Below are 13,445 nucleotides of genomic sequence, written 5' to 3' on the forward strand. Positions count from 1 at the left end.
TACCTCAGTGTCAAAATAGTAAATCCTTACCAATGTTACTAATTTATACTAAAAAATTTAAAACAGAAAAATATTTGAAAACAACAATATTTAATAAAAATTTACAAAAATTGAAGGAATTTCATATTTAGTTATATTATAAGAGGAAAAAGATTAGGAAATTAAAGACATTTTATGTACCTTAACTACATGCTTATCTTCGTCATTAAGATGAAGAAGAAGTGGAATTAAATTTCCATGAACTTGTTCCATGAATTGTTCTTTCGATGGACCATTTCCAAATCGTGACAAGTTTCCAAATAAGGTAAATGCTGCAGCACGTATTAAAGGCTTTTCCTATATTTAAATATAACATACATATTTATATATGATTACAATATCAGTTTAATAAAAGAATAATTAATATACTAAAGTACATAAAAATTATAACTTTCTACTCAGCATGCTACATAACATAAAAATAGAAAAAGTTAAAAAATATATATATGAAAAATAAATAAAAATACTATATTATCCATATTGCAAATATAATAATTAACATACTGTAATTTCCGGAAGAAACGCCACGGCGTTTACGTGTTTAAAACTTAAATTTTCAGCGGGTGCGGCATTTCTACCCATGCGGCGTTTAGGTGCACTAAAAATAAAATATTCCCTATGATGGTCATTGTACATAGTTTGGATGGCCTTGTCATTGTGCATAGACTGGTGCTGTTCCCACACAAAAGACCACTCAGTTGCTTTTTGCGAACGTTATTTTGTTTACATTCTTTCCCTTGAACGGACCTACATGCCTTATTCACCCTAAACGAGATCTCAGAACAATAACATTCTTCCCCCTTTCAAATCAACATTCTCATCAGTTTGAATAGTCTCTCTCCTCTGCCATTCGATGAATCTTCCAGGACCCATCCTCTCCCCACCCCTGCCTTTTCTGCAATTTTTTTCAAAGGCGGACACGACTGCACCTGCCTCGCAATAACGAACTCTGACATATTGCCCCTTCAGCATGAATGGATTTTTCTTGGCATTCTGCCAGATACTGGTGAAACTGGTGCAAAAACTGTATCTGTGTTTATGATGGGGCATGAAAGAACGTCATTTACATATGCGTTAGCTTGTGGCGCAAACGGTGACAAGCTAAAGCCGATGATCATTTTTAAACGAAAGACTATTCCAAACGGAGATTTTCCTAATGACGTAATTATTTGTGCAAACGAGAACGCCTAGATGTGCAAAACAATCATGCATGAGTGGCTACAAAAAGTTTGGCAGTGTCGTATGGGATCTTTTTTCCAACCAAAGGGGTTATTGATAATGGATTCCATGCGTGCTCATTTCTTTGAGTCGGTGAAAACCAGATGTCAAAAATTGTCTACGACCGAAGCAATAATTTCTGGTGGTTTGACAAAAATCTTACAACCATTAGATTTGTCAGGTAATAAATCCTTCAAAGCTGAAGTCCGAAAGCGGTGGGAGTGTTGGATGAGTGAAGGATTGCATACGTAAACCAAAAGCGGTAAAATGCGTAGAGCATCTTTTGAAGAAATTGCAAAGTGGGCAGGAAGTGCGTGGAAATCAGTAGAAACATCGTCAATAATAGCAGGATTCAAAGAAGCTGAAATTATATCCTTAGATAAAGAGACTGTAAACCAAGAGGATGAATGTGACGATCTGGAAGACTTAGATCAGGATTTACTAAATCTTTTTAATTCAGATAGTGAAGATAGGTTGAGTTTTCGCATCTATACAGCCCACGACGATGTCACGCGCAATTTAATTTATTGCAGCGTTTCTGTGTAATTTTAATTTTTTTCCCGCCATTTTTCTCGAGTGCGGCCTTTCTTTCGGAAATTACGGTATTTCTGTGACAACTGCAGATGTGCAGTTTAAAAACTTATTACCATATCTGCAATTTAATACATTCATGGATCTAAACCAGTAACAAATTTATAAGAATAAAAAAACAGGCTGATATTATTCAGTTGCGAATATTTTCTATTGTGAGCAACTAGTAATTTGAGGGCATTTTTATAATGCTAATTCTATTTTCAGAGTTTAAATTCTTTTTCTTCATTTTTTTAAGAAAAAAAAAAAGTGTTTATAATTTTTATATTAAATAAATATTTTTCTCTAATGATCTTGTGGTGAAAAAATAGGAATGAAAAATAATGTAAAATAGATTAATTTACAATCTCTTATCTTTTTATGTGCTCTACTTAGAATTAAAAAAAAAAATTGACTGGCATAAATTTAGAAAAAAAAAAAAAAAAATCATACTTTGAAAGGTAATCCGGCATAGATCCTGTTTTTTTAGAAGCAAAATTTTATTGCAAATGTAAGAGAAGCCACAATCACATTCACAAATACAGTATAAAAAAATTATAAATACAGTCAAAAGTCGTTAATTCGGACACCCATAATCCCGACCCCAAAGCTAAAAACTTTCTGCGCATGCGCCGCGTTGACACATGCGCCGCGGCATTTACACGTGCGCGTAAGACCTTTACGACTGCGCATATGCGTGTGCGCAAGCGCAGAATACGTTTTCGCGTGCACGTTTAATGTATAACGGACAGTATAAGCTAAAATTATCTAATTATCTATTTCAGTTAATGTTGATGATTGCGTTGTTCCTTAATCTTCGAACTGGATCCGGCTTATTACTTTTTTCAGACTGTAATAGCAATTTTATATAAGTAAACTTGAACTTTCGATTATGTCAAATAGAATTTCCGATGCTGGAGCTCCCAAAGGATATACAAAATGAAAGTATGTTTCGATGTCCATCAAACAAAAAGTGGAATTGCTGCAAAAAATGGATAAAGACATGAAGATGGTGACAGAGAGGTTAGTGAAAACGAAAAAATTTCGATTGACAAGTTAGTCGGTATTCTCGGCACAGCAATTACGGGACTTGAACAGCGAAACTTTGTAACTGAACAAGAAATTATGTCTATTTATAGAATTAAAGAGAAAATATTATCACATAAAAGGAAGCAACTTAAACAACTTACATTGAAAGAAATGTTTAATAAAGTAAACAAATAAATATTAAGCTTTTTTTTTTGTAAATTTTGATACCCTTTAGATCATAATTGTTCTTTATTTCATAAATTACGGTTTCATATTTTTAATTTTAGAATTTCTGCATGCCATTTTACGAGATTTAAACTGATGATCTATAATCCGGAAAAATCGATAATCCGGAATCGCCGTTAACGACTTTTGACTGTATTGTTACTCTTTCTATCTTTGCAAAAATGTTTTGCCTCTGAAGAAAGATGACCTCTCTGATCACCTCATGACCAGTACGTACAAAGATAAGAATGTTTTATTTAGAATTCACATCAAACTAAGACTGCTTCCCACCTGCTATTTAAGTATATAATACAATATTTACAGTTTTCTAGAGTCATCTAAAGTTGCAAAAAATAATTTAAAAAAATGCATGAATCACATAACACATCAGAAAAACTAAGGTCTCACAACTTTTAATGCTTTTAAAAAAGACTTTCTTTCTGAAATATCCCATTGCATGTAACATGATTTGCCATCATCTATAAAAACATGTTAGATATTATCTATATAAATTTATTGCAATATCACTTTTGTGGGTAAAAAACAGTGCAACAGCTTTTGTGATTCTTGCTGTTCTAGCAATGGTTTAATTATGATAATGATGAAGCATGTCACTATAATGCAAAGTGAACATGACTATGGTACATAAAATACATGTCAGTAAAACAGCATTAGGTATGACATATAATATGGATGTTACCCAATGATACTAGTGGGACTAAAATAGTAAAATACAAACATTTTTTAATACAAAGACTATGGGAATATGAAGGACGGTTCTTTGATATTTTATTTGCAAAAAGGAATAAATTTTGACATAATTAAGTTTAAAAAATATAAAAATACTTAAGAATATTAATGCAGAAGACATTTTTATATTCACTAATGATAAAAAAGCAAGACAACTTAAGTTATCCAAAGAATTCTGTACAATACACCTATCCTTCGATTTACATGGAAGATAGGTTCTGCACAAAACCGTGTAAATCGAAATCTTGGATTTTGCTATGTAAATTCTAAAACACACTAAATATGCATAATTAGTAATTTATTTACATAAAACAAAAGTAAGAAATCTTAAAATAAAATTATACTTCATTCATAAAATAACAAATATAATATGTAGGTAATAGAAGTACATATTTAATTTATTTTACATTAGGAAACTACAAGATCATTCAAAAAAAAAAAAAAAAAAAATTATACGCTTAATCACTGTCATAACTTTCATGAACTATTATCTTTTTGATTGGTATGATGTCACTTTTATCACTTAAGCATTCTTGATATGATTTTGCTTCAATGGTTGACTAATTAGGGAAGATCTCAGATCGACAAGACTTAGTAGTGAAATCTATAATTAACAATTGCCTAGTTTTTTTTCCCTAAATCTTTGTAAACCTCCTCATATTGATTTAAGCACTAACTGAGTTCCCATTGAAATTGGAGAGCTCATTCAACATTCGTGTCACACTGTAATAAATGATTACCTAATTTTCTTCCCAATTCAAGTTCTATGCTGATGACTCTTACTGTGAACATAACTGGTTCAGATTGCTCTTCTTCAGAATCATCGTCTTCATCATGCTTATTTGTTTCATGAATCATGTTAACTAATTCCTCTTTATTTAGTTCTTCATCAGCCATTATGTCTTCAGTATCTGCATGAGCTAAATCCTCAAAACCGTCTCCTTCTATAGTTTAGTGATCTGAGAATATTCATGCTCTAATTGTAACCTATCATTCTCATTTGTAGCAGCATTCGGCCATATTGCTTTCCAGCATGCATTGAGCTTTGATTGTTTAATCTGTGTATATGACAGTCCAACATGCTTAACACAATCTAAGATAGACTGTAAATTTTTTCCAAACATTCATAACAGTAAGAGATTCATCATTCTCCATTTGTTCTAAAATATACCCAAAAGTTTGTTTGATATACAATGCCTTAAAAGTCAAAATTATTCCTTGATCTAAAGGCTGTAATAAGAAAGTTGTATTCTTTGGCAAAAAGACTTTTACATGTTCGTGTTGTAAATCTTGAGGATGACCAGGTGTACCATCAATTAAGAGAAGAACCTTAAAAGGCAATCCCTTAAATAATTTTTGACATCTGGAACAAACATGTTATGAAACCATTCATTGAAAGCTATGGCAGTGACCTATGCTTTCTTATTAGCCATCCAATAAATGGGAAGGTTATTTTATGTTTATTCCTTTAAGTAAGCGTGGTGTTTTTGATTTGTTAACCCCTTAACTGCCGCGGAAAACGTACAAGATTCATTTCCTAGTACCACCGTTTTTCACACAGGCCCGCGTAGTTATGTGATGTATTAGGGGGAAAATAAGTGCAAGTTTTACTTTCTGAAAACTGTTTACTTTCACAAAATAAAGAATAAAAGAAAAAGTGAAAGCACAGAATTTAGTGTTTTGAGTAAAAGTATAATAAAAAGATGTAAGTATGATAAAAAAAAGATCCCTAAAATGGAGTTTTGATCAATTCATTTTTAGACCAGTAAAGTGTAATATCAAGTTTCAGTGTTCTACCTTGTGAAATCAGTATGCCTAAAAAAAACATATTTCTTCTGAACTGGTTGAATGCCACAACTTTGTTCTTGATTTTTCATTTGCAAGGTGTTAGTTCATATACTCTTCTACAAAACGGTTAGTTTCAGTAACAATATGAAGCACGTGCAGTTCATCAAAAAATAATTCAAAAAAGATAAATGAGTTTGAAACGTCTGTTATACCTTTCTTTATTCCTGGAACCTACTACAAAAGTAAACGAAAATGGAGGACACTGAATTAAAAAAAATACGTTTTACTGAAACACCAGCCAATACCGCACAGTCATTACTTTCACCACTTTAGACACACCCCTCTCTCCAATTTCTCCCCACACTTCTCTGAAATAGTATCCTCCTTTGCATACTTTGTCAAGGTCATTGTGGTGTTGCATTCCCAAGCTTTGCGAATAGTTTTATGGGTAGCAGCACAAAGCAAATGATAGTAGTTTGGAAGGGCATATATATATGCCTGGGACAGTTAACGCTTCGGCTGAGCAAGGCGTATATATATGTCCGCGGCAGTTAAGGGGTTAATAATCAATGGTTTTGTTATATAATTGCCTGAAGCACTGCAACAGAAAAGAATTGTTATAAGACTTTTCACTACCTTATGTCCACACTAGTTGATTTGCAAGCTTTAGCTAAATAGGTTCTTTCAGGCGACTGATCAATTGAAATCTGTTTTTGATTTTGGTCTTCTATCCATATCACTAATGTCTTCTATATTTTCAGCTGTATTATATCTTATATATGAAATTGCGTTCTTACTGCTGCAAGTTCCAGCTGCTACACCTTTTTCTTATATAGTCTTCATTTTTTCTAACTGTCCTTATTGTGGCTTCATTCATGGAGTAAAATTTAGCTACATGTGTTACTTGTTCGCTATTATGTAGACAATCTAATATTTTAACTTTTGTTTCCAAAGAAATAACTTTTCCTTTTATTTGATTTTTTTTAAAAATCTTTTGGCATTATAAACTTTAAAGAATTTACGTAAATTATAAAAATGCCACAAAAAATATAAATGTTGAAAACTTACCAGTAAGCATTCAAATATGTAGATAAAAATGATGTAAGCTTTGCTGCTAAAATACTGATACTACACTAGTTCACATGAAACAAATACTTTTGCTGTTGTGAAATATGTATACATACTATGGGGATTCCCCATCCTTGTTGTTGTGTGAACCAAAAGTTAGCGTTACCAAAAGAATGAGATTAAAAAATGACTTCAAATATATGTATTTGTGTATATGCAGTCAAATATACATTTTTACCAAGTTGAAATCCGTTAATTTTTAAATCGTGTAAAATGAGCACAATGTAAATAGAGGGATAGGTGTAGTATGTTTCAAAATGTTAATGAAAAATTAAATAATAATAAGAAAAACAAGATTAACAATCTTAAACTGCAAGTTACAAATCAGTTAAACAGCCTTTTTTTATTAATACAGATAAGTATTAATGTGATGATCATACAATAATAAATTATTTTCACAGATGAATAGTCAAATTATTAGATTTGTGTTTAATTAAGTAAGAAGTCTGCAGGTATTTGACTAGTAGTTTCATTTAACTAAGTAGCCATTTCCAGCATATAAAATGGCTACTTAGTTAAATGAAAGCAATGCTACGGAACAAAATTTTCTGAATGATAATAAAAGTATAATTTTCAATTAAAAAATTGTAACAAAATCATCATGAGGCAATACATAATTTATCAATCTGTACCATGGTATGTAAAATACGATATTTGAAAGGTCATTAATTGGTTACATTAATGGTATTTTAAAAATTATCAGTTGCATATAAATAACATCAAGCATAAAAAATTATAAAAAATAGAATTAAATAAAAATAATTAACAAGCATGCATATCATTGTTAAATAGCTCAATTTTAAAAATATGTTCTACAATGCATTACACTAATATGCAGTACAGTTTTGTAACTTTCTAGATAAATTAATGATTTTTTATAGGAATAATGTAAATACAATTAGAATTAGGAATTTACAGTAAAGATAAAAATAGACAGACCATTCAGATAGGTAATGCCTGTAGTAATGTAGGATAGCACACTATAATATAACACGGAATAAAAATTGAAAGACTAAATTACAGATCTCTTAGCATAAAAAAAGAACATACATATAAATTTTAGTAAAATATTTATGAGAGATGATAGGTTACTAAAATGCCTTAATAAAACCAAAACTGCTACTGACCCTGTGCTTAAAATATTTGAAATTTATCAATCCAAATATAGAACTAACAGATTTATCACTAGTTTAAAAAGTAAAGTGTTGAAACAATACAAATATAGATTATGCAGAATAGCAAACCTTTTCAAACATTGGTTTTATCCGCAGAGCAATATTAATAAGTATATTCCTCACATCTTCCTCTGCTACTTGAGATAAAATTGAAGACAATCCACTCATTGCTTCCAAAGTAATACTGCAGCCAGGATCTTCTCTATCATCCATACCTGCCATCATAGCAGAGAGGATAGTGGTAGAATATCTTTCTATCTAAAAATAAAGACATTTAAAATATATACAATGACATTAACACAAGGTGAAATTACAATATTAAACTGTATACAATCACTCAATTCTTTGATTACATTTACTAACCCTCTATACCTCTACTATTACTACTCTATACCTTTAGCAATATTTAAAAGACCTTACATCATTAACACTTTGACTGGAGCTAGCTTACTTGTAATGTTTCCAGCATATATTACATAAACATTCAAAACTATAAAAGAAGAAAATTTTGAAATTTGAAATGAAATCTGGTCTATACTTCAAAATCTGTCTAACATACAGTTATGAGAAAAATTATTATCACACGAAGGCTTTTTATTTAATTTCTGAAGTGAACTATGGCTTATTAATATATTGTTAATAAACATCCCTTAAAAAATACATATATTTCATCCACATCTTTTCAGTTATACCGTGAAATAGGATTTTAATTGTTCTTTTACTAGCTGTTCCTTACCACAGCTAATAACATAGCTGTGGATAGCATTTGTTACTGATATTATAGTTTCATCGAAAAATAACTTGAAAGCTACAGAAGCTGTTTTCATTGTGGTGTCCAGTTCCCTTGAAGCTGCATTTCATTGTCAACATAAATATCATCCACTTTTGTTTATTTCACCATGTGATTACATTCTGCATTTCTATCTTCATCATTACTATGAATTTCTTCTACCATTTTCACCATTTAAATGAATGCTTGTAAATCTGATAACAATTCAATATATTAAAAGTCCAATTCACTACAATTATAGCATAATTTTTAGTATTTTCATTATCAATGATACCTTAAAGCATGAAGCAAACTTAATAAAATATACTAATAATACTATAATGAACACTTTCAGAATGTGCTAGTACAGTATCTACCAATAAGTATTTGGACACCCATGCAAATGCCGATATCAATGGTCTTGATAAATGTCATGCTGTTTGCCATTAAATGCCACACAGGAAACAACATTGGAATTAGTTGCATGCAAGATGCCACAAAGTGATGATTTTGAGAAATGTGTAATTGTCAGGTATCACAAAAATGGCCAATCCTTAAGAGGCATATCTGGTAAGCTGAATAACCCAAATTCAACAGTGCTCTAGGTGATTCAGAAGTGGAAGATAAACAGTGATTTTCGGAATGTGCCTCAAGTTGTCAGACCCACAAAACTGGAAGACAGGGATTGACGCATGCTGTCTAGAGAGAATTCGGAAGAGCCACATCCATAACCAATGGCCCACAAACTCTAGGAGTTTTAACAGGCAACCAAGAGTGTTGTTCCGATGAGCACCATCCATAAGAAATCACATCTGTTTGGTTTTCATGGCCATGCTACTGCCCATAAGCATTTGATCATAAAAGTCCAACCGCTCTGCTCAGTGGTGCAAAGCACGTCGACAGTAGACCATTGATCAGTGGAAATGGGTTCTCTCGAACAACAAATAAAATTCACCATCTCCTGTTCAGATGGCAGGGTCTGGTTCTGGCATCTGGCCTGGAAAACACCTCCTGCCAGAATGCATTGTGCTCACAGTAAAGTTCAGTGGAGATGGAATCATGATCTGGGGGTGTTTCTCTTGATATGGACTGAACCGTTGGCCCAAATTCATGCTAAACTCAATGCCAATGCCTACTGCACTATTCTGGATGAAAGTGTGCTTCCTATGCTGTGGCAGTTTTTTGTCGACCCACATTACTTTCAATATGGCACTACCAACTGCCTAGTTTGGTGGCAATGACGTTAACCGAATGAATTGACCTGCCCAGGGACCAGACCTGAACGCTATTGACAGCCTCTAGGATGATTTGGATCACTGAATTAAGAGGTGCAACAACCGTCCAATATCAGTGAAAGCTTACATGTCTTCTCCAAGCTGAGTGGAAGAAAATATCAATAGCTCAAGGGCTTGTGGAGGGTCGTGGAGGTTCCACAAACTGTTGAATATGAATAAATTTTGTTTTTCTTTTCTATCACATGTGTCCAGGTACTTATTGGTAGATAGAGTACAGTTTAAACAAATATATATTTTAAACAAATGCAATTTGAAATTCAATTAAAATTATTTAACATAATGAAAAAATCTATACCTGTTCCTTATCTAGCATGGATATATTTCCCAAGCCTGAGATACAAAAACGACGCACAGTTGGCGATGAATCAACCAAGCGACCCAAAAGATTATTCATTAGTGGTTCTGTCAAATTCTGTCTGCCTTTGTAATTTTGTGATAGAAATTCTACAAACAATGATACTGAAATGATGCGATGCACATTTACAGAACTATTCAACAAAGGGTTTAAGAAAGTTATAATTTTTGGAACTTGATCTGGACAGCATGCACATATGGACCTAGGAAAGGGGGAAGATATTTATTAAGCTATGAAAATTACAGATGTACTTCTATCATAAGACACTTAAATATTAGAAATCTTTGGTTTTGGGTAAGAAAAATAACAGTTTGATTGAAATAATGCTAAAATTAAAAAATAATTTTTAATTTATTACAAAGTATAGAAACTCTTATATTCAGTGAACTCTATAAATATTATCTAACTTTTGTCACTCAATAAAGTCTTTTTAAAAGAAATGAATGGTTTTCTTTTTACACCCAATAATTCAGGAGTAAGAGTTTTAATCCCTACAATTTTCCTAATACGAAAGAAATTTCAGAATTTGACTTCACCTGCAAATTTTGTATACTACATGCACAGAATACACAAGCTGACACATGTTTGCATCTTTGTCACATGAGCAAAATTTAAGCTTACTGAAGCTAGGACATATTTTATTATCCTTGGCTCATTAAAATTTCTCCAAAGTTTGAACTCACCTTCAGCTGTAAGAAATTTTGATTATTAGAAATAAATTTTCCCTTCAGCTGTCTTATAGAGTTGTATATAGTTATTTACATTTATCTAAACAACAACAACAACAACAACAACAACAACAACAAACTTTTTGATAATGTTGAAAAGAGTTTCGAATTCTGAAGCTGTACAAAGTAAAAGCATATTTGTTCCTTCCCTTGGCAAGAGAAAATGACATTTGCACAATTTGGGTTTAATAAAGAGTCCTTTAAAAATTGGGCAAAACAACAACATTATTTTGGCATAGATTATTGTAAATGCTCTAGAAGATGAAATTTTCCAATTAATGGAATTAGTGAAGAAAGGTAAAGAAGTTATAATAAATGGAGATGACACATTAGAAATTTTCCATTAAGATGACAATGCCTTAATCAGCAATCAACTAATGGATGGCGAAATTTATAAGATTGGTTTTAAATTCAGAAAGTATTACTTCCAATAGTGAAGAAAGTGAGACAGAGGTTTTTGAGAATGAAAAATTTTCACTGAAAATTTTATGGGAATTCTGAATACAGCAATTACAGAACTTTAAAAATTATACTTTGTAATCGAACAAGAAATTGTATCTATTCATACAATTAGGAAAAAAAAAAAGCAATAACGCACATACACACACACACACAAAAAAAAAAGACTGCCTTAAAAACTTACATTGAGGTATAAAATAAAAGAAATAAATATTCAGTTTTCTTTCCCCCTTTTTTGTAAACTTTGATTCCATTAAGATTAAATAATATTCCATTACTTCATAAACAGTTATTTCATATTTTAAATTTTATTATTTCTATATCTCACGTTACAAGATTCAAATAGATGCTCTAAAATCAGGAATCGTCAATGTCAAGATCTGGATCTCAGACTCAGATCCAGCATTCCAGTCTTAAGACTTTGTACTGTACATTAATTTTCTGAACACATATAAAATAAATATATATGTATATTAATTGTATATCAAATGCTGTATGATCTTAAATTCATTTAGTGCGAAAACAAGTTACTACTACTTGCGCAATTGCTGCAAAGTTAGTTAATAATAATTTATTTCCTAAACAATATTGATTAATTGATTATATTATCTCCTAAGTTTAATTAAAGTAAAATTATTTTAAAAGAGTGAATCCATACTGGTAAGTTATATTTTGAAAGATGTTTTGAAGTAACTTGAAAGTAAAATGTTAATAATGTTTAAAGGGGGACTGGAATTAAATCATCATGAAGAACAAAATTTCAATTGTAAAAGGAAAAATTAAATTAAAAACATGTAATCATTGTCATTGATCGGAAATTAGTTGACTTTTCAAGGGGAACAAACCAACTCCCGTTCAATGAACAATAATTAATAAAAATAAGTAAATACGAAGGTGTTTCGTCTTTACTCTTATAAGGTAAAGCCAAACCGGCAATTCTAGTCAAGCCAAAATTTCCACGAATGGAAGGGATTATGAACCAATGCTGATACTCAAGAGACTTATTCTTATGACGCATTTTAGCCAATTCAATTTGGAGTAAAAAGCAATTTCTGTAGAGAAATCTGAAAAAACTCGAGTAACCGTCCCCAACACCCTCATGTTTATGCATTTGAGTTCTATATTATTTGTAAAAATTAAACATTGGAAATTGTCATTATGAAATAAAATTCAAAGTAAAGTTGAAATAAACATAGAAGATTACAAAATAAGATAAATAATGCAAACTTTTTAAAACCAATCAAAAATAATATTAAAAAAATATAAAAATAATATAAAAAATATAATAATTGCTTCATAAGAATAAGATCATAAGAATTGGCTAAAATGCTTCATAAGAATAAGTTCCTTGAGTATCAGTATTGGTTCGTAATCCCATCTATTCGCGGAAATATTTGGTTTAACTCGAGTAAAGACGAAACACCTTCGTATTTACGTATTTTTATTAATTATTGTTCATTGAACGGGAGATGGTTTGTTCCCCCTGAAAAGTCAACTAATTTCCGATCAATGACAATAATTACATGTTTTTAATTTAATTTTTCCTTTTACAATTGAAATTTTGTTCTTCATGATGATTTAATTCCAGTCCCCGTTTAAACATTATTAACATTTTACTTTTAAGTTACTTCAAAACATCTTTCAAAATATAACTTACCAGTATGGATTCACTCTTTTAAAATAATTCTACTTTAATTAAACTTAGGAGATAATATAATCAATTAATCAATATTGTTTAGGAAATATAATTGTATACATATATTTATATTTAAAATTCATTTCCTGCCTATAATACAATTTATAAATATGATACATATGTATTTGTGTTTATTTATTTTTTTTTTAATATTTGTTTCCACTTAAATATATTGCAGTTTAAATTTAGACTTTTTGTTTAATAATAGAACATATAAGTAA

General features: G+C 30.9%; 1 protein-coding gene across 1 annotated transcript in view; it reads right to left on the bottom strand.

Annotated features, from left to right (window-relative positions):
* The window catches only part of c11.1 (maestro heat like repeat family protein c11.1), a 183,587-nt gene that overhangs the window by 10,512 nt on the left and 159,630 nt on the right, over positions 1-13,445 (bottom strand). Inside the window, exons 31-33 of the mRNA XM_035361194.2 lie at positions 10,282-10,543; positions 7,992-8,180; positions 181-336 (exon numbers count right to left, since the gene is read on the bottom strand). Of these exons, the coding sequence (XP_035217085.1) occupies positions 181-336; positions 7,992-8,180; positions 10,282-10,543 (607 nt within the window). The remainder of the gene's footprint in view (positions 1-180; positions 337-7,991; positions 8,181-10,281; positions 10,544-13,445) is intronic.

The sequence above is a fragment of the Stegodyphus dumicola genome, chromosome 3, assembly GCF_044657685.1.
Source record: "Stegodyphus dumicola isolate Sdum_Otavi_A_Nest chromosome 3, ASM4465768v1".
Lineage (NCBI taxonomy): Eukaryota > Metazoa > Arthropoda > Arachnida > Araneae > Eresidae > Stegodyphus > Stegodyphus dumicola.